Source organism: Carassius carassius, chromosome 23, assembly GCF_963082965.1.
Source record: "Carassius carassius chromosome 23, fCarCar2.1, whole genome shotgun sequence".
Classification (NCBI taxonomy): domain Eukaryota; kingdom Metazoa; phylum Chordata; class Actinopteri; order Cypriniformes; family Cyprinidae; genus Carassius; species Carassius carassius.
The window spans coordinates 25,693,247-25,716,815 of NC_081777.1; the positions used below are offsets into that span (position 1 = coordinate 25,693,247).

Below are 23,569 nucleotides of genomic sequence, written 5' to 3' on the forward strand. Positions count from 1 at the left end.
TAGTTTAAAAAATGGTAATAAAATATGACAAGAGCTCAAGAGTTAAACTGTCAAGTTCATCTTGATAATATCAGATAACTTTGATAGAAAGATATGTAATGGAAAGCGAGGCTTTTTTTATTCTTAATTTACAGTAATGTCAAGAAATCCAACCGTTTTACCTAAAAAAATTTTTTTAGTAAATTGTGAGATTTTTGGGGAGATTGCATTATACATTTTTACATTTTAATATTTTAGATACTATATTGTGACGAGTGGGGCGGGGCAGAGGGACGTGGGAATGAGCGAGGCCGGTGGAGTGATTGGAGATCAACGACACCTGTTCGACCCACTGGTCTCGAGTCCCACGAAGGAGATGGAAGGATATAAAACAGGAGCGACGACAGTGAGGACGAGAGAGGACCAGGCCTGGGCTTTATTTTATGTTTTGGTTTTTATTTGTGTGCATCAGTCGTCCGCGAGGGGCTGATGCGCTGTTTTGTGTTTATTTTGATTATAAAAGTTTCATTTGATTGTCCGCCGGTTCCCGCCTCCTTCTCCCCGAAGATTACGGAGTTATTATTATTACAGTGGTCGGAAGTGGGTCCAGTGATTGGCGTGGGGAAGCAACAGGAGGTTCCTCGCCCCCCTCCCAGCGCGGGGAGCCCATTCCCCTGGCCGCCCCCCGCGATCCGGGCCCCGACTCCGGCCCCGTCCTCCAGCACGGTGCGGCCCTCGGCGGCCCTGCGAACCGGGTCCTGGGGAAAGGAATGGGTTTTGGGGAAGGGGAAGAGAGTGAGGTAGGGGGAGAGAGAGAGACAGATGGAAGGAGTTCGCCGACCCCGGAACACGCCGCCAGCTGATCCTCCGCCAGCTAGATGGACCCACTGGGCAGTCTTCTTCGGCAGGCGGGAGATAAACTGCTCCAGTACCACCCTGTTGACGATGTCCTCGGCGTCGCTTCCTCCGGCCAACAGCCATTTGCGGCACGAGTCCCAAGACAAAGGGCCGGCCTGCTTCGGCCAATTCCAATGACCGGAAGCGCTGACGGTGCTGTTCGGGGGTTAAGGCCGACCCTCTGGAATATGGCTCGTCTCAGATCGGCATACACCAGGAAGGTTCGGTTGATGTTGCTCCTGATGCAGGCCCGCGAGCGACGTGATGATGTCCGCAAATGGCGAACCCGATGGGCCTGACGGGGTCTGTATGGCGGTGTGTTTCTCCTTCCTTCCCGGGTTTCGGCACCAGTGTAATACAGTTCACGTTCTCTTTGTGGGTGAAGGAAGGAGACCAGGGTCGGCGTACTGAGGCTTGAGGAAGATTTTATTATTTCTTTAACACAAAACAGCGCATCAGCCCCTCGCGGACGACTGATGCACACAAATAAAAACCAAAACATAAAATAAAGCCCAGGCCTGGTCCTCTCTTGTCCTTCACTGTCGTCGCTCCTGTTTTATATCCTTCCATCTCCTTCGTAGGACTCGAGACCGGTGGGTCGAACAGGTGTCGTTGATCTCCAATCACTCCACCGGCCTCGTTCGTTCCCACGTCCCTCTGTCCCGCCCCACTCGTCACACATATATATATATATATATATATATATATATATATATATATATATATATATATATATATATATATATATATATATATATATATATATATATACAATTTTTATTATTAAAAGGGAATATTTATGTAATAATATGTATATTAAATTAACTAATATTTTATTATTAAGAGAACACACACACACATACACATGCACACACACGCACACACACACACACACAAACACACACATATATATATATATATATATATATATATATATATATATATATATATATATATATATATATATATACAATTTTTATTATTAAAAGTGAATATTTATGTAATATGTATATTAAATTAACTAATATTTTATTATTAAGAGAACACACACACACACACACACACATATATATATATATATATATATATATATATATATATATATATATATATATATATAAATAGATATCTATATATATATATATGTGTGTGTAATATTAAAATTTCAATTATATTTTATTTTAAAATTTTATTTAAAAATGATACCTATTTGCTTATTATTATTATTATTTTTTATTTGTAATTTTTCATGAAAATATTGTTACATGCATCCAGTCACTTTTTTTTTTTTTTGGCAACAGGTGCAAAAGATCATTGGAATGGAAATTTCATTTTAAATATGACAGTATATTTGGGTTGCATCTCTTTTGATCGGTTGGTTAATGATGATAAATTCATGTTCAGTGAAAAAAATAAGGCCATAAGAAAATGGTTACAGCCAGAGCCACATTCTGATGATGAATGGATGCATACTGAACATTTATATTATGGAAAGACTTACTATCTCTCTGAAGTACTAAATGGAGTCTAAAAGACAAATGGACCGAGTGCATTAAACCCATGCGGCCAGATTTTCATTGAATTGTTAAGATAGATGTATGTAATGTATTTTGGTTTATGAAGGTAATAGCACCAGGCTACGGTTACTGTAGAAGGAAAAAATAGGAATATATATATATATATATATATTAGGGCTGGACGATTATGGCCTAAAAGCAAAACCTCGATTAATTGAACATTTTACCTCGATTACGATTAATGAACGATTTTTTGCCCTCATAGTTCACTGGAGTTACTGACAGAACTGTTCGTTCTGTTTAATTGTTTGTGCTATTTACACAGTGTTTAAGTTTTTTCAAGTTTGTAAGTGTCCAGGTACAGAAACCAAATAATTAAATGTAAAATAGCACTGTAAAAATTAAACATACAGTCAAACCAAAATTTATTCAGACACCTTCAACATTTCTCAAATTATCAGTTTATTTGCTATAGTTTAGAAAATGGTAATAAAATATGACAAGAACTCAAGAGTTAAACTGTCAGAACAAATTCATCTTAATAATATCAGATAACTTTGATAGAAAGATATGTAATGGATTACAATCAAACAAAACTTCAGACAACAGTCAATACTTTGTTGGCCAATTACCAATCAATGATTGATTGTGTTCAGTCTGGTGTGAAAAGGTTGCATTAGCAATTCCTGAAGGAGAGCTCAGTTCAGTGTTACTGTCTGTGAGACGCGGCTCTCTCTCTGCATGCGCACCGAACACAGCGCGCGAGTAACCAGCTGCTCAGTTCAGCTTTTCCGCATCTTGTGTTTGAATGCTTTAAAGTTTTTTGAATGGTCAAATTGGCAAGTAGCAAGGCTTAATAACACGTGAAAATGATACGCTTTCATGACGACACGCAGCAGCATTCTGTCAACTGTCTTGAACGTCTTTTTAGACTGGCCTCAGCCAGATGGTTGAGATCGACTATTTAAGGTGGGATATTTTTTCCTATTGAAAGCGCGATCTGACATCATAGCTCATTATCAGCAGTTATTTTATCTATGTTCGTAACATTTCTTATAGATTATTGCTCGGTTTAAGAGATAAATAAAGATCAAATAAAGATAAATTAGCACAGTACCAGTACGAGTAATTGCGTGTGTGTGAATTAGTCATAGTGTCACTATATTATTGTGAAGCTGTGGGTTGTAAATAGACTATTTCCTTCAAAAGTAGAAAAATATGCTATTATAAGTTTTGAGATTCTAAGCTACTTTAGTAATAAATCACAGGACAGCTCTGACAACTAGTTTCTGCCTTCCTCTGTGCGCGCGATCTTCACAGCTACTGTTTATATGAGTGTTCATGCCACAATGCAGCTGAGTGAACATGGTAGATCGAAATAATAATACACATCCGACCGTCTAATCGCTTGAATGTCCAAACCATAAAACAAATACAACTGACAAAGTTTAGTGAAGACGCAAGGCTCACCACTCGCGCGCCATCAATATTGAACCGGCGTTCACCTCCGTGTTTTGCTTTTATGCCACTGACTGGAGAGCAAAGTCATGTGGCCACACACGCGGTAGTATGCTTTTAAGGGGGAAGTATTAGGATTAAAAAACCGAAATAACCGACATGGGAAAATTAAGTCGGTTAGAGGTTCTGAATTTCGGTTTCGATTACTTTTCGGTTAATCATCCAGCCCTAATATGTATGTGTGTATATATATATATATATATATATATAGTATATAATCTATATGAGATTTTATTAATTATTTATAAATGTCTACATCTTTTATTTACATAATTTATCAGATTGGTGATTAAATAATTTGAATGAATAAATTAATAAATAAATAAATGCATTAAAAACAATAGTTTTTAAAATAAACCCACATAAACTAAAATGATGACAGCATCTCCAGTTCCATTCAAATTCACGGATTGAGAGTATAATTTAGTCTGAAGGACATTGTGGCCTCTGAAGATTGACTGCAGGTCTTGCTCTAGCTGTATCAGAAGGATTCGCTCATAGCACCCTGGAGCACTGGGATGTTGGAAATGCTCGTGGAATCAGATTAGTAGAGCTATAAATGGGTTAGTGAGAATCTTGAGTGGCCTGCGAGACAGAAAGATCAGGTAATCCACACAAGCTGCAAAAGTTGAAGCAAACAGTTGAACTGTAATCCTTGAGTGTGAAGAATGTGCACCCACATACATTTTAATTGCATGCAGACACATAGTTATTTTGTCAAACACTTCACGTCAGTGATTTTAATGTGATTTGATAGCTGATGCCTCCTTTTTTTTTCTCTCTCTCTCTCTTCAGAGTAAAGAAATCACCTTTCAGATGCAAGAGGATTTGATGAAAGTCCTCAATGAGCTCTACACGGTAAGTGCCGTAATGATAACTCTCCTCTCACTGACAGCTATATGTTGTGAGCTCTGATAGCCGATCTCTTGTGAGAACAGAAATATTTAGTATTTCATGCCTATACTTCTACCTCTAGGAGTGTACTGTGGTAAAAGACCCATAAAACAGCTTGTAATTCACGCATACGCTCCTCGTCTCTGACCTTGGTAGATTACGGTCTTTGCACCAATAATCAATAGTTTATTCTCAAACTTTATTTGCAGCTGTCATGCCCACCGCAGTCGCTTGGAAGATGCATGTGTCCTTTGCTTCCCTTGTGGTCTTAATAAGATGCTAATGTATTCCCAGGTCTAAAAAACCCCTGCAGACTGAGGACTTTGTGTGTCCTCTCTGTGTTTATTTGTTTGCAAAGTTCAATGTCGCATAATATGTGATTTTCCGTACAATCTGTTTAGTTTTGTTGCGTTGTACTTTATTAGCATGTTTAAACTAAATCATTTGGAAAAAGTGTAAATTAAGTGAGGAATTATGTATCTTCAGTGGTAATGTTCCAAGTCTTTTTTCTTAACTAGCCATGAGTGACCGTAAAAAACAACACAAAGCAAGACATTTTGACAGAGAATTGGTTTCTTTTTTTGACTTATCATGTTGCTAGTTCCTCCCATGGTAAAATGCTATTTGACCAAAGTCATACTCTTCATAACTATTTTTAAAACATCAGAGATTTTCCAATTAATTGATTTTGCCACTTTAAATTTCTATTATACATAGCAAAGTAGGTGGGACATTCAGCCGGCATATATTTTATTAAAAAAATAGAGTAAAATTTGTAATATTTAGAAATATTATTACCATTGTAATATCATTGTAAATGACTGTTTTCTATTTGAATATTTTGTAAAACTTAATTTATTCCTGCGATGGCAAAGTTGAATTTTTAGCATCAGTACTCCAGTCTTCAGTGTCACGTGATCCTTCAGAAATCATTCTAATATGCTAATTTGTGCTCAAGAAACATTTCCTATTATTATCATATATTTGATTTCTGTCTGGATTTGCATTGTCCCATCATAAGAACCCATTGAGAAAATCAATCCCAGATTCTTTTTTTATTTTTTGAAGCTGTCACATTTATATTTTCTGAACGTTTGATTTTGTCATCATTCCTTACACCACAGCATCCTTTTGATCATTGTAAAAGTATATATCATCCCTTTTGACCTGAATTACCCTTCGGGAGGGAAACACTCTTGTGGACTGTTGCATCAGAAACCCTCCATGCAACCACAGCCAGTAAAATAACAGGTCTGGTGTGACTCTAAAATTGGTCCTTCTAAAACCAGCAGAAATGTAAACAGAGTTCCAGACCAGTAAGTGGAGAGCGGGGCCCATGGTTTGGTCTGCCATCCTAGCCCTGTGTCTAATTATACAGCCGTGGACAGCAGTGCACTGTGCTTCTCCGACTGTACATATTTATGAACAATATTTAGTTTGGTCCACATTTTATAGTCTTTTGAGGCCCTTTGAGGCTTTACTGTACCATGAATTATAATGCTGCATGACTGCCGCTGTGATTAAGGCCTGGACTGACCCAGTGTTCGGGGTCTAATCGTGAATGGGTCCTTGTAATCAGCTTGGTGCTCAGTCACCTTTGATTGAGGAGAAGGCAAGCTGAAGAGCAGAGCTTAGTGGTTTAGCATAAGCGTCAGGCTTCGCAAGAAGCTTACAGTGCTCAAGGCACAAAAACATTACAATCATGTTGTAAAAAGGTTTCATTTCTTCCACCTAATTAAGCGTTAACATGCGCTTCTAACAGACAGCCAGGAAAAAAATGAGAGGACAGCACAGCAGCTGTAGTTGTTCCTGTCTGTCTCGTTAGCACTGCCTGCTAATGCTCATATTTAAGTTTGGAGACGAACGCAAACACCTTATACTTAAAGGAAAAGTCCACCTAAAATATGTACTCACCCTCATGTGAGTCCTAATATGTGTGATTACATTTCTTTTGAGGAACTTAAAAGTTATTTTGAAGAATGCTGGTAACCAAACAGTTTCGGTTGCATTGACTTCCATTGTATGGACAAAGAGTAAAATAGAAGTCAATAGGAAATGAAACCGTTTAGTCACCGATATTCTTTAAAATATTTTATTTTGTGTTCCACAGAGAGAAAAAAGTGCATACAGGTTTGTAACAACATGAGGGTGAGTAAATTATGACATAATTTTGATTTTTGGTAAAGACTATTCCTGAGCTTGAAAATTTGGAGAGGGTCTTGTTCGCCAACCATTTTTGCAAGGAATATATATATATATATATATTTTTTTTTTAATGGTTGTACTAACAATTTTTGCCTGACAGGCTATAAAACTACTAGTTAAAAATCTATTAAATTTATATTAAATGATGGACCCAAGCCATATCCACTGTTATTTTAGTATAATTTATATCGGCTACTATTATAGTATTCATTTATATTGTAGTATTTTTAGTTTAGTTTTAGTGTGTTTTAACAGTTTCATGTGCTTTTGTCATTTTTATTTGATAAATTATTATTTTTTATAAAAAAAATTGGCCTTATATTTCAGTTGTAATTCTTAATATTAAAATGACTAGAATGATAGCAAATTTTCCTTTTTTTTTTTTAATTTAAGTTTTAAGTATAATATTTTATTTTAGGCTTTAAATCACTGAAAACTGTTTTAGTCACATCAGTTTTAGGTAAAAACGAAATATCACAGGGCCTAACCACCCACAATACAACACAAAAATGCCATATTAATTTACAAAAAAAAAAACACTAAAGAGCTGTGTGCTTTGAAAACTTTTACTTTCTCAAGAAACTGACGTTTTATATATTTCTAGGAAAAGAGAGTCTGAATCAGCTGCATGCACCGTTCAATCATGGCTTGCCAATGTTACATCAGTTACAGCCTGACAAAGCTTTTAGCGTCGATTAAGCGCTCGCTCTTTGTGACGAGCTTGACATCGTAGCCATAATTAGTTTGTTAGTACAGGCTCATATGTTCATCCTAATGCTCGTCATAAAATCCATCTGGATATGACTAATAGCCACCTAACCAAAACAATGACTCAAGCCGTCTGAAGCAGCGTTTACCGTTATGTCGCACATTCACATCTCAATAATTGGATTTCTTCACAGGGGTTTAGCAGTCCATAATGTGTGCTTCATCTGAAAATGACTTTGTGTTTGATGAAAGAAGCTGAGTAAGGTACAACATATTAGATGAAACTGTACTGATTCTGTTTTAAAATGACTGCCGTTACCAGCTTACTTCAAATACATAGTTTTACCAGTGTAATCTTTTCAGTCTCTCTTATAGTACCAGTAAGATTATTTTTATTATATGATGGCTCATTAAGAAGCTAGTATTTTGTTTCATTTGGTTACTCTTTGAACGTGTTGATTTGATGCAATTGAAGGTATGTGAAAGAGAAAATGATGCATTTATGTTTTGTCTTAAAACATTTCAGTTGGTGCTTTTTGTCTTTACATAACAAAAGAAAGTTTCTCTGAAGGAGAACAGAATTGATTTGTGTCAATTGGGAGGATGACAGTGATTTGGCTCAGACGAGCAGCTGCTGCACCTCTCTAGAGCTCAGCTGGCTGTTGTTGAACTTTAACCTCTGACCTCTGGGTCCCGCAGGTGATGAAAACCTACCATATGTATCACACGGAGAGCATCAGTGCCGAGAGCAAACTGAAGGAGGCTGAGAAGCAGGAGGAAAAGCAGATCGGACGTGGTGGAGATCCCGTCTTTCACATCCGACTAGAGGATAGACACCAGAGACGGAGCTCTGTGAAGAAGATTGAGAAGATGAAGGAGAAGGTAAATAAGAAATGATATTTAGTGGTTTATAATAACCAGACCATGATGAATCATCCAAAGAAACTATCAGTTCAAGTCCGAATCGATCTCAGGTTCTCAAAGCCTAATGGAGCCATACCTCATAAGATGGAGTGTCTGTGTCATTTTGTACTGAAAGAAATAAAGAAATATGAATTAAAAAATAACTCAAATAAATTAAAGAAATAAATTGTAAAGAAAACTAAGCAGTTGAGCACATTTTAACAAACCTCCATATTTTGTGTGTGTGTGTATATATATATATATATATACCCACACACACACACATTATTATACATTTTTTTTTGTTTTGTAAACAAGTTCACAGTACATAATAATGGGATCCTAAAAAATAGGTCTGAATTAATTTATACAAAATGTAATGTCTTATTTCTTTTTATTTTGTGGGAAATTTGACCCATATTCTGTTGTAATGGGTTTTCTCATACCGTACCTAAAGCACAACAGAACATGTAATGCTAAGAATAAACAAAACAGAAAACAAAATGTCAAACAATAAAAAAGTTAATATTGTTATTATTATTATTATTTTTGTTATGATGATGAATGAACTTCTTTCTGTACCTAAGTTTTATACGCCAGACATGTTTTAAAAGAAGACATGCCTGACCCCGCTTTCACAGGAATGGCAACGTTTTATGCTCTTAGTGTATCTGTTTTGTGTTAAAACTTGTGACAAATGATTTAACAGCTGTGGGATTGTTTTTTCCATGGATGCTTCCTGGAACGAAACATAGTGGGATGGTTAAAATATGGAAGTTCGAGTGAGTCACTGTCTGCTGGTCAGTCGGTTAAATTAGTCGACTAAGTGGGTCTGAATGTTAGGAATATTCTTACTAATACAGGAAATGAGCAATACTTGATTTTTTGTAGCCTAATAGATGTACCAGATAAGTCTCTATATGTCTGTATAGCGATTTTTACAGTTTAAATGCTTATATGTCTTCTTTGGTTTATTTTTGGATGCATTTGTTCCTTGTCACTTCACAAGAAATCTTGAAGGAACCGATTGCATGCAGAGATAAAAGCTTGCTTGCTTGTTTTTATGTTTCGTTCTCTCAAATTCTGTTTTGCTTCTACTCTCTCTCTCTCTCTCTCTCTCTCTCATCAGAGGCAGGCCAAGTACTCGGAGAACAAGCTGAAGTCGATCAAAGCTCGTAACGAATACCTGCTGACGCTCGAAGCCTCTAATGCTTCAATCTTCAAGTATTACATTCACGACTTGTCTGATTTAATAGATGTAAGTACCGGGGAATGAAAAAGAGGTTCAGGGATTCTTCCACAGATGAAGAAACTTTGTGTGACAAGTAGGACAGTTATAAATAGAGTTTAAAACTGACCTCAGGTCTGCTGGGACAGTTAAATATGACAAAGACTGCTGCCGTTTTCATCCGTGCATCTTTGTCTACACCTGCTTTGATCTGAGGAAATGCATAGACTCCTCAGCGAGAGCTCTGTCAATGTTGCATTCAAATTTAAGCTCTTGAGACTTTAAATGCAGGTGTGTCTGACAGGAATGAGATGTTTTAAAAAATACACTGTGGTTAAATTGCATTCATTTCCATATCTCCAAATAACCACACAAACCTGTTTTTAAAGACGTTTTCTGAAGGCCTGATTGTCAAATGCATTCGTTTGAGAGAGAATGAGGAGCTTAACACAACGTCTGTGGAGAATGAGGTGGTTAAAAATTATCCTCGGCATAGAGTATAAGCCAAGAAAATAATGGAGGTTTAAATGAGGGTGAAGAAACAGGAGGCCTTTTTTTTTTTTACAAAAGTTTGAAACCAATTCAAAAAGCTTTTATTTTGCAATTTGAGCAGATCGTTTGCATTAATTTTAAGATTTCATTTTCATCTTATTTTAATGATAGCAGCACTCCATAAGTTCTAGCATTATTTGAGATGATATAAATAATGTTAGTTCACCTATATATAGTTGAGAATATTACATTATTAATTTGTTATTTTGTATGAAGTGGCTGTTGTCCTACTTTTATATTGAGGAAATGTATGTCCTCCAGCTTCTGAATATGGCAAAACATTTTTTAGCATGAATGGCGAGGAAGTGCACCCAGCACTAAAACCCAGTTTTCTGTGAATCAGGCTGAGATACTCTTTTAGGTCAACTACTGTGTGCTACAATGTACGTTTTTCACGTTTTGCCCTGCCGAGCACTCCTTCACTTTTATACAGCCTGAATCATTGTTAAATCCTCTCAGCGTCATTTATTTATAAACTGAATATCCAGCAATATGAATTTCATCTATGAAACAAAAAACTCTCTGCAGGGGGATGGCAGTGTTTTGGTGATATTATATACATGCAGTCAGTTTTTCAGACATTTCTTTGGAAGAGAAAGAACTTGACCTTTTCTGATTAAAATTTGATCTTGTATAAAGACGTTTTTGCCCCTGCAAACCTCTAAAAATCTAGTGGGTACCTCTGCATGGGCTCCTCATTATTCATATTTGTCATATTTATTTTATTTTATTTTTTAAGCCCCCAAAACCCCAAAGCATGTGCAAAAAAATAGCTGTGTCATCATTTGGCTCTCGAGTAAGTATATAATTTGACACTCAATTTAAGCTCTGGCACAAGAAACTCCAAATTTTAATGAGAAGAAGGACATCCAAATGCTTAAAACAATAAATGCTTAATCTTCAGTCTCACAGACAGTGCAAGCCATCATGATAATTCAATAATCAGACGCTTTGGGAGTCAAAATCTGACAGATCTTCCAGTGACACGCACAGTCAGAACTTAAATAACCTCCCCAAGGACAGCGCAGTCCTCACCAATATTTTATTATCCAGGACATCTTTTTGCATTTCAGTTCCCCATGATTCTCATATCAGAGTCAAAATCTAATTATGGAAATTCCTACCAGTCTACACTTAGCCTTGAACAACTAGGCTACCGGGCTGATTTGCACAAGTCCTCAGAGTCCAAGGCCTTATAAAGAAAGTACACAGTCCACCAGAGCACAGTCAGTATGTGTTAGGTCATGTAAGAACAGTCAGACACAGCGACACAAATATTCCCAAAGCCACAGTTGACGATAGACCATTATGTCATGCTTTGTCTTTGGTGTTAATGTGTTTGGAATCTCAGATATTAGCTGTGAGTAAGACATGATGAAAGTGGCCATGTGGTTACAGATCTTAGCTGGTAACCAATAGGTTGTAGGTTTTTTAAGAACTTTTTAAGATCTGTCACTTCACATGAACTGTCCATTGTGTACTGTCACTTTAAATTTGACTACACTTTATTTAAAATGTGTCAGTTAACTGACCTCTTATGCTGATTTTAAATCAAATTTCACAAAAAAATACTTTTGTATAGATTTTCAGTACTGTAAAGGACAAATTGGTATGCAGCTTGCCAGAAAAATGCTACATATTTACCAAATTTATGAGTTGATAGTGTACTGAATTCTTTGCTCTTCTTTTTGTTGCACTAGTGATTAAAAATGTCTTCACTTTGTTGGGAAGAAAAACACACCATCATTTGAATCCATCATTTACAGTATTACATAGAGAGATTCTTTGCCCATTATTTATATTTTTCCAGAACGTTTCTCCCTTTTTTCCGGTGTAGTGTTGTGATCTGGGATATCATGCCTCTCTGAACCGGGCTCTGCGGACTTACCTCTCGGCCGAATATAACCTGGAGACATCTCGTCACGAGGGCCTGGACATCATTGAGAACGCGGTGGACAGTCTGGACCCCCGTAGTGACCGCCAGCGCTTCATGGAAATGTACCCTACTGCTTTCTGCCCGCCTGTTAAATTTGAGTTCCAGCCACATATGGGTGATGAGGTCAGATTTAAACAAAGCCTTACCCACACACACGAACATATGTACACACACACACACACACACACACACAATAGCAACCAGACTGTCATCCAGTCTTTGGATAAGTTACATCTTAATACCATGCAAACTGAGAGGAGGTTTATTTTCTTAAGAGTATTCTATGCTATAGTTTTCTTTAACTGCTTGAATCACCTTTGATTATAAACCAGATATTGCGTAGCTTGTCAGTGAACAATGGCTCTGTGTAGTAAATGCTGCTCCATCTGAACGCACGTGATAGAGATTTACTACTAATCACAGAACCGGCTTTACTTTATGGCTTTACTTGCCCTAAAGGAAAGATGTAAATATACTGCTTAGAATGACCCAACATCCTTCACTGTACAAATAACCTTTAAGCAGACATTACGTTTCATTTTAACATGCATTTCCCAAGGTACATCTACCAGCCCATCCATTAACCTCACGTTAATCTTGTCTAAAGCTGTGTTGAAGCATATGAGATCATACAGGATGCAGAGTGGAGAAAAGCGTTTTAATGAAATTCTGAATTATATGTGGTCAGGATTGCTTCATATCCTTCTTTTATTGTGTCTCATCTGGCAGCATAGTGTTAGTGCAGAGCGTTGAGAGCAAATCATATTGCATTTCTTACCCTCAAGCAGGTTTTAGAGACTGTTTATTGGATTTATCCTCCTTAATTGGCCATTTTGTCACTGATATAATGTCTGCGCGTGGTCTAAAACCTGTTGTTTTGTGGTCATGCCTGTACTCTCTTGGTCAATGAAATCAACTTGGGTTTTGCTTTATAAGAGTCGATTATAATGATTGTGCCAGGTGTTGGTTATTTGTTTGAAAATGTGATTCCTCCTTTAGGGAGCTCTGTTCTGTTAGAGCAGGTTCTCTAAAGGCCCGTTCATAACAAGAATTATAACTATAACGATAGCAATAAAGATGTAGTTTTAAAAATCATTCACATTTAAAGGAATAGCAGAGTCCACACCAGCAGTAATGATGACTGCACAGAGGAACAATATCATTGGAATCACTTTCAAAGTGTTTTTCCTAGCTGATTAACAATGAAAACATTGTCAGCCAATCAGAATTGCAGAGCTGGGCGATAATGCCAAAAACATTAGCACGATATTTGTTTACCAATAACGGAGAAGAAAATGCTACCATTGTGTTTGTTAGACCTTGAGAATGAACAGAAACCAAACTTGTTCGTTCACATTTAAACTCTACGGGGTGAGTTAGAATTTAGAGCCCCATGAAACTAGTTTTATTTCTTCTCTAAATTTTTATTCTGATTGAATAAAAATGTATCATCAAAAAAGGTGTGTGATATAAAATATCACGTCCAAAAATATAAAGCATTTTAGTATACAGTAGTAACATTTTTCTGTCATCATTTTTTCCAAGTTAAACTGAACTTTTATTTTGGACGTTTGTCGTGAAGGTCTTTGAGTTTCAGTGTGTCTTTGACAGTAGATTTTCTTAGATGAAACAGTGAAATGTTTGTGAAGTGACTCTCAGAGTATTTCTGGAGATAAAGTTAATGTGAACTCTCCTCATATAATGAGACGTTAGACTCAAAACTGTGAGCATCAAGTGTTTTTGAATTTGTGTAGTGGATGAAATGGCACAACTCATTCACACAGAGACATGCACATCTCAAATATGATATTATTTATTGCCCAGCCCTATAGGGGAAGGTAGTGAATGATATCTTGGGTCACTAAAGCCCCTGTGTAGGTGTTTATGGGATAAAGGCGGCTGTCATGTTTCTTTTTTATAATTGAAAATCCGTTTGTTTTCAGGTGTGTCAGATCACGGCCCAGCCTCCAGTGCAAGCAGAACTCCTCCTGAGGTTCCAGCAGCTTCAATCCCGTCTGGCCACTCTAAAGATCGAGAACGAAGAGGTAAGGTGACCCGAGCACCACCAGAAATGGTCAGGAGCAATGGAAGGTACATTTAACCCTCCGAGGTCTAAGGGAGTTTTGGGGACCTGGAGAAGTTTTGACATGCCCTGACTTTTGTGCTTTTTTCAGTTGCTTATAAATAGGGATGTTGCGGTGACAGATTTTTTCCACCGGTTAATCGACGTGTAAAAAAAACGGTAATCCCGGTGTCACCGGGGTTGCGTGTCGGGGATTTCGGGAGGCCGAAAATGTGGTCGTGCAGACGTGCACACGTCTCAATTTACTTTCACTTTAATTAGCGGCAATTCAGTAGCATTTGTTTGAATTAATCATGGGTTAATTTATTTTATTCTTAATAAAAATACACAAAACAATAAGACACTCGCTTGTATTACACACATCTTTATTGCAAAATGAATAATAACTTAACACACCATGCAAAAACTAAACGAAAGCACTTATGAAACACCTTTAAAGTGCTTTTTTTTAACAAAACAAACCACTGCACACATCGTGCAAGTATCAAACAAGACTCGTTAAATAATTATAAATATTCGTTAAATAAAGTGCCTGCCTTTTTCAGCAACAAAAAAAAAAAAAAAACCACCGCACAACCATCGAATATGAAACGAACGAACATCAAAAACTTTGTTAAATAAGGTAGCCTACCCGAATAATCACTGGACACTTAAGTGCAAAAAAAAAACTAATATAAAAATTAAACTCACGTTAAGCTGTTAAAAAAAAGAGGTAGGCCTATTAACTGCATACACCGTACAAAAAAATTATAAATAGGCTAAATGAGAAACAATAAACGAAAAACCTTCATTTTAAATTGCAACAGTTCGCTATGAAACCAGATCTTCTGCCATCCTTTGCCAGTTAGCTCGCCTCACTCTCCTCAAATGATAAATGAAATCGGACACCCGCTGCTTTACTGCGGCGCTCGTTCCGCTTATGCTAAATTACAAAGGAACGTAGTCACTAACTGAATTAAGTGCTTTATCACTATAGGCTAAAACTTCAACACGATGGGGACGGTGCCGGTGGTCAAGTGCTATGACCGGTAGGTGGGTTGAACACCGTGTATCACCGGTAACACCGACTATCGCAACAAGCCTACTTATAAACATATAAATGGCTAAAGTCTGAAAACACTGTATTCAGTACAAACTGGGCTACAATAATATGTAAATAGCATGTATGTACATGATTGTGTTTTTGAGAAAACAACGTTGTTCAAAATGACCACCTGTACCATCACTTTTGTTCCCTTGAGCACAAAAGGCTTTCCCAGAAATTCACTTTGGATTATAAAGCATCTGCTAAATAAGAACCGAATCAGATGATCACCCGTGCTGAAGTGATTGTGTTCCTTTCAGCTGACGTTGAGTTGAACTGCATAATTGAATTAAAAAATCTTGTTAATAAGTTAGCTAAGTTCAGGACCGTGCATTCTGTATCTTCCTGTTGCATTAGAGCGAGACAGCTTTGCAATGTGTTTGCTTAATTGAGTTGGTAGGAGCTGATCGTAAAAGAGGCTTTGGGAGGACTTACAAGAAATACTTTTTTTCCTCCCTGCAGAGTTTTTTCTGTCCTCCAGATAACCCGAGTGACGCACAGAGAAGCTTCTCTCAGATACACCATCTCCCTTTTCTTCCTGCAGACTGTCTGTCTTTTTCACATTTTATTATCTTTGCCTTCTTCAAGGATGCAACATTTGAATCAGGCCTTAAGTCTAAAGCTGCTTCCGGAGAAAAACCACTCGGTCAGGAAGATGGAGTATTTTTTGGCTCTATCTTGTCCATCTTAGATGAACTAGTCTTACATCTGCCCTCTTCTTCTTTTATCTTCTTCCTGTTATTTCTCTGCCGTGACTCTCTTTCTCAGTTTTGACAGACAAAATCACAGTTACTCCTGCACAGATTAAACATTAGGAACGGTCAGTCCCGTGACTTTAGTTGCTTTAGTAAGTGGTTTTGTTGAGGAGGCACAGTCCTTGGTAGACTTTTCCAACAAAGAGCCGATTAATCATCTGCTGTAAAGAACGATCACTCAGCCTCCTGTCAGTGTTGTTGTGGAAGCTAAATGGTTCTGGAAAAATGGCAAGCTAACTGAAACGTTGCAGGTTGTAGTATAAATATCATTATCTGAAAAAACTAAAAGAAGCTCATGTAATATTTAAAAAAAAAAAAAATTCAAATGATGTAAGGATGCGAAGAGCTTGAATGTAGCTTAACTAAATGTTCAACTACAAATAGAGAGTTTTATTAAACATTTTTTGCATTATAGTAAAATGAATATGAGTTTTTTTTTATTTTTCATTTGTTTACAGTGTTCTATATTTATTTGTTTTATGGTCACATACTTTGTAAATAATATGAAAAATATTCACATTTTATAAGCCTACTTTAGGCATTACTTTGTTAAAAATACTTTTTTTTTTTTCAGTATTTTTTTTTGTCCCATTTTTTTTTCTATAAAGTGCAGATATTTGGTTGTTGTCATTGACCAAAATTTTGAAAAATTGCAGAATATTGAAAGTATGTTAAAAATCGTACATGGAAAAAAAAAAACGATTTTTTTCATGTATTTATAAATAATTATTTTTACAACAAAACAACAAACAGAAAAACAAAGCTTTTGCTAAACATTTGACAATTTGAAGGAACGGCCATTTTAATTGACCAAACAACACTGTTATTAGTCCTAATTATCATCTGATTATATATATATATACTATATTGTTCTATCACTAGTACTTTACATGTGCTAAATGACAGGTGTTTTTGTTGACTGGACCAATGACAAGGCTGAAAGGAAGTGGAAGGATTTGAGTTCAGGGCACTTCCTGGTTTCTCCAGATGGCTTAAAGCATCTTTTGACATCAGACCCAAGGTCTGTAATGAACATGACAGGATACTGTACATTGTGTTGAGTCTTAGTCCAGCTGTTTCCTAGAACCTTCACAGCATTAGATGACAAAAGAAATGACTCAATGAATACATTAATATAGTTTAACCGCCGTAAACCACTCAGCTTCGCCTCATTCTCAAACACACCTTTGTCAGACACAAAGGAAGAATATGTCTGTCATTTCAAGCTTCCTGCTTTATCCTTTCATTTTTCTTCACCAGTTATCCAGCTGCCAGCTCATCTTTTTTTTCCATTCTTCTTTTCAAGCTCATAATTGAATAATGTAAATAGTGTTTGCTGTAGAGATTAGAGAGAGATTGGAGTTCTTAGAGGAGAATAAACAGTGTTATCTCTGACTTTCTGTCCCACTCCCTTTATCTTTCTCTGTCGCCTTTCTTGCCTGCTCCAATGGATATTCTGTTCACATCAGGCTCTAAAACCCCACTAAGGCACTGCATAGTTCTCCGTAGGACGTTTCTGTTTGTTTTGCAGGAGATAAACCACTGGAAGGCACATCAAATGCTGGGAGATCTGTGTCCTGCTCCTGCTGCTGCGTGAAGCACTGATTGTCTGATTGCGGCCCTCTTGGCTGCCTTTGTACTGATTGTTGGGCCCTTCTGTTAGTGCTAATGTTGATTGCAGCAGTGCTACAGATGTGCCAAAATATCATCTTTGTTCATTGCCATCTTATTACCCCGAGCAGCTTGTTTGTCAGTCTTATAGATCAAATTGTCAAAAGAATACTGGTGTTAATTGATCAGCAAATTGGCATTTCCAAATGAGAAAGGATTTGGTAACACACATAATACTAAAGCCACATCTTTCCATAGAAGAACAAAAGTTTTGACATAGGTGGTACATTGGTAAATCTAAGTTATTTGGCATTTCTGTCATGAGATGTGGTCTGGCAAGTAGTATGTGGCCAACTAGGATTGAATGACAGTCAAATAAAAAAAAAAATGACAAAAGCCAAATATCAAAAGTTTACTATGTATATAACGTGTAAAGATCTACAGTATATATACAGTATAACTGTAATACTAAAAGTATTGCCAATGCATTTAAAAAGTCACATTTTATGAGTGAAACCTTTATCTGTTATTTTGCTATCACTGATATAATATTCTGTACTATTATTTTGTTATTTTAATGTTTTAGTAATTTTGTTGTTTTGTCATTATTATTTTTTAATACAATATAGCTTTTATAAGTTTTAGTTTAGTTTAGAACTTAGCGAAACGCGAGCCGAGCCATGCCGAGTCATAGAAAAGCATAAGTCTAGTTTATATTTAGCATTCATGCCTTTAATCACCTGAGGTTTTTCAAGCAATCTTAACAATCAAACAACAAATAAAAATCCCTCTTATTTTCCATATAATTTAATTTGGACTGCTTTCATGTCCTTGAAATTGAGCTCTTCCTTTCCCCCTGCACTCACTTTACCTCTTTGTAACCTGTCTGCCTTTGTTATGGCTCAGCTGAGGTTGACTTTCCCAGTAAACCACATCCAACAAGACAGGTTTGGCATATCATCCATAAATGGCATGCCTTCACCAAAACCAGACCACAAGACAGTTCAACGTCAGGAGGCAGGTTTAAATCTGTGATTATCTCTGTGTTTCAGTCCCTACAATTGGCCAGTGAGTCACAAGTAGAGCAGTGACCTGGATCCATACTGTTTTAAGTGTGAGTGCTGGTTTCCATTGACTTGTATGCCATCCTCCATTGATGTGAAGGATGATTCAGCCTAAATGTGAGAGTGAGAGATGAGCTCACTATATGATGAAACTGCCTTAGTTTTATGCTGCAAGATTACATGATACGCAATGTAGTTGTTTCAGCGTGTGTGCACGCGCTTGTGTGAGAAAGAGATCATGTCAGCGTGAGAGAAATTTGCTCTTCCGTACTGTGCAGCCTCTTTCAGCAACATGAACAAATGCGTCCACTGAGCGATTGCACCAGCTTTCAACATCTTTTCCCCCATCTTTTTTTTGCCTCTTGCTTTCTCCTTTTTGCCGTTTTATGTTGTTAAATTATTACATCTTTGAAATATTTTTAGTAACAAATTTTAAACTTTCTTTCTCTCTAAATAAATAAATTATATATCTTTATATAAAATTTGTATTATTTCAGAAATTGCACCGACTTTCTTCTTGGCTAAATTATTGTTTTAATGATATAAATATATATTAAATTAATTCACACATATAGTTTTAATTACATTTTTTAAATAAAAGAATATTTATATTATTATATATAATATTTATATGTATTATAATAAATATTGTACTATTATATATAATGTTATAATATATATATTAATTATTATATATATAATTATATATTTAATTATTATCAATATTTTATCATTATATGTAATAATAAGGTTTATTAATATTTATTACTTTTTTCATTTTCTCCTTTCAATATCTTTTCATCTTGTTTTTTTTATCTCCTTGCCTTCACCTTTTCACCATATTTTTATGATATGATAATTGAATCACGTTATATCAGTATTTATCAATATTTTCTGAAAAATGATAATTAAAGCATTGAACACGTCACAAAAAAGTGGCTTTATATTGTTTGCTTTATTCTTCATTCAGTGTATATGTTACTGGTTTGCAGTCCACAGCAATTCACTTTGCAGTCATTTTGTCAGTCTGTTCCTCTTGGGATATAGTGGTACAGTTCCAGATATTTAGAACTGTATGATAATGTTGCACGTCTGACACTGGAAAGTTACAGAAATGAATCCTCAAGGCCATCAAGTGAATGATGGTCCCTTAAGTCATCTTCCGCTCCCCTCGCTATAAATTGATTTCTTTGGTCTGGTGTCTTGCTCAAGGCCTGCTATTAGTCACAGAGCACATGTCAAGCAGAGACGGTCAGAGGATTTTTTTCCCCTCCCTGTCTTTTATTCAGTGCTTAATGAGTTTTTCCTAGCACTTTTGTTTCTCCTGTTATCACTCTTGCACTGACACACATTCTTATTAATAAATGTTGCAAGACTATCCTAGAATTATGTTGTGTAATACTGTAAAAAATTATAAAAAGGACTGAACTCTATTATTGTCACATGACTGTGACATTCCTACTAAAAATATTGTCCTATTTCAGATCAAGAAGACCTCCGAGGCCACTCTCACTACTATCCAGGACATGGTGACCATCGAGGACTATGACGTGTCCGAATGTTTCCATCACAGCCGCTCTACTGAATCAGTCAAGTCCACCGTGTCGGAAACCTACCTCAGCAAGCCGAGCATCGCCAAGAGACGTGCCAACCAACAGGAGACGGAGCAGTTTTATTTTATGGTCAGTTTGTGCTTCATTAACATTTACCAGTATTTATTTTCGATTAAATCAGTCACTTTATTTAAATGTCATAGGCATATTATCGAGTTTAACCTTTAAACAGGTGCATTATAAGAAAGATTTGCCAAGATTGGTTGGTTTTGATAAATCTATGGATAGATGGATAGATGTCACATCTTGCTTGTAATCTATGAGCACGTTTACATGCACAGCAGTAAGCTGATAACTCACAAATATCAATTTATTAAAATAACCAGTTTTCCCTGTTTACATGCACATCAGTAACCTAACAACGCAATAAAGCTGCATTTACATGTCTTTATTAGTAAATCAGATTGTTTCCCTGACGTCAAAATATAATCATTTGTGTATCTGACTCCGCATCCATATGTTTGTCAGATGAGATGTTAAATAATGCTTGCATTATGTCACCATGCGAAACTTACAGCTCATATAGGCTATTATCCTCTCATGCAGTTACAGATGCAGCGTTTTTACTGAACCATTTCTACTTCTGCTGCACGAGACCAGACCACTTTTATCATTTTCTGAGTAATGAAAGAGTCTGCTTTTGTAATATATTTCCTTCTTTCTTTACCCCAAAGCGTTTGCTCTGTCTAGATGCGCTTAAATCCGCACTAACAAAGCATTCCTGTCACGTATCACACATATGCACTTCAATAATCTGGCAGAAAGCGGGTTATTGCATTTACATGCCATGCGAAATCAGGGAAGGTATAGACCAGTTTCTGCTTGCTCTGTTTATGACATTACTCCGATAAAAGAAAACAGGTTACCGCGGTTACATGACCATGTGCGTTTTTAGACTTTTTAAGCATAATTGGCTTAAAAGTGTGCATGTAAACACACTCATTGAGAGAAAGTTAGGCATAACCTAATATTATATTTAATATTATAGATATATGGATACTAATATGATAGATAGATGTTGATGCCATGATAGTGTTGGGCGATATGGTCATTTTTCAAATCGTCATCTTGTAAGCCCATGAGATCGACCATACACGATATTATCGAGCATGGATGGGGCAAGAGAGAGACTCTTTGTTCTTGTCATAGCAGAACTATTTGGTGTTTTAAACCGCGCAGGTGCGCGCGAGAGAGAGAGCCTATGGAATCACCAATAAAAAAAATACACTTTCAAACATACTGATAAACTAACGTTAAATATAAAAATACTGTATTTAAAAGAGCTAGTTTATATATAGCCGGACGCATCTGTCATACCGCGCGTCCTGTGACAAATTTGCCACATCTGCGCACGGAAGATATCAGTCTAAATGTGAACGGTGAAAATCAATAGTAGATTTTATTTAAAGTCCAACAGTTTAACACTAATATTGGACATAAACGAACACGTTAAATATAAAGTATTCGAAACAGGTAAGTTCAACTGAACTGCTGCATTAAGCCTGTGTTATATTTTCCACATGAGTGATCCGGACGCGCACACTGACAGCGTGGACGCGGACTTCTTCCATTTATACTTCCGAAAGCGTATGCTGATGGTCCGCTCTGCAACAAACGTGAACAAACAGTTGCCCAGAATTATTGCACATCTGGGTGTCTTTATATTCTTTTATTGACAGAGCCTCCGCTCACACTCTCCGATGATTTTTACGTCCCGCCTACCTAGCGGTTTATAGTGGACTCGTGGACACGGAAAGTATAAACAGAGGCTTTAGTCATACAGCACTCCAGACCGCACGCCTATTGACTAGCCCGACACACCGCCACAGAAACAAGAATGAGATGTTTTCTAACATAACTGTGGCATTAAACTCAGTTAGTGAGGGCTCATTTACAATATTGCACATATATAGGCCGTTCAGATTACTTCTTAAAGTGCAATGAAATGTCTTATATCTGCAGACGATGTACGTCTGTTTGTGGATGGAGACTTCTTCACCTGCTACAGGCTCAGCCTCCGCGTGTGCGAAACACGGTTCTGAAGTGAAATAGCTGGGCAGTTTGATAGCCGAATTAGGCCGCCTAATAAAAATAATAATATTTATTATTATTATAATTTAATACCTTAATAGGAAAATGAGCCTAATATCGTCTTGACTATCTACAGATCTATCTGCTATCGTCGATATCTCTGACTATCGTCGATACACGATACTATCGTCTATCGGCACAACCCATATATATATATATATATATATATATATATATATATATATATATATATATATATATATATATATATATATATATATATATATATATATAATTTACATAATAATTTATTTAATTTACTTTATTTTATTTATCCTTTTATTTGACTGGAATAAAAGTCATCATATTTCATTGCTCGCAACAAATATAATGGCTGGTATATTTTCTCAATTCTCTCTCCACTGGCATATGTGGCAAAAAGTTAATTCTTGTGCTGTGCTTTAATCAACCTACTGTCAAATGTTTTTGGTCTCATGCTGGTCACAATCATCTGTCTCTTCACAGAAGTTTCGCGAGTATCTAGAGGGCAGCAATCTCATCACCAAGCTTCAGGCAAAGCATGATCTACTGAAGAGGACCCTCGGTGATGGTATTGTGTGCTTTTTTTTGTTCCTTCCAACAGAGGGTCAGCACTTTGAACTGAAAACACACAATGATGGAGATCATTTCTAACACATTTGGATCATAATCCTCTTGGCCAGTAGAAACCAGCAGGAAGCTGCTCATGACACACACAAGTGCTTATGTGGGTGATGCAACCTCATATTAACTTCATATTAATTAAATTTGATAGTATGGAGGATTATAATTCCCGCATCATGTATAAATCTGTTCATCATATTGCCTCTTCATGTTTTGGAGCCCGGGGCATTTCAGTTTTGTGTTGTGAACACCACAGAATCTGCTGTCATGGGCCGCTGAGTGAACGCTGTGTGGGTGGGATCAACAAAGCTGTCAGGAACCATGTTCC

General features: G+C 36.7%; 1 protein-coding gene across 3 annotated transcripts in view; it reads left to right on the top strand.

Moving 5' to 3' along the window:
• Positions 1-23,569, top strand: part of LOC132101645 (SLIT-ROBO Rho GTPase-activating protein 1-like) — a 114,287-nt gene that overhangs the window by 59,243 nt on the left and 31,475 nt on the right. For all 3 annotated transcript variants that reach the window (XM_059506734.1, XM_059506731.1, XM_059506732.1), the window contains exons 4-10: positions 4,707-4,769; positions 8,418-8,600; positions 9,751-9,879; positions 12,239-12,460; positions 14,281-14,382; positions 20,419-20,616; positions 23,104-23,188. In XM_059506734.1, coding sequence (XP_059362717.1) covers positions 4,707-4,769; positions 8,418-8,600; positions 9,751-9,879; positions 12,239-12,460; positions 14,281-14,382; positions 20,419-20,616; positions 23,104-23,188 — 982 coding nt within the window. The remainder of the gene's footprint in view (positions 1-4,706; positions 4,770-8,417; positions 8,601-9,750; positions 9,880-12,238; positions 12,461-14,280; positions 14,383-20,418; positions 20,617-23,103; positions 23,189-23,569) is intronic.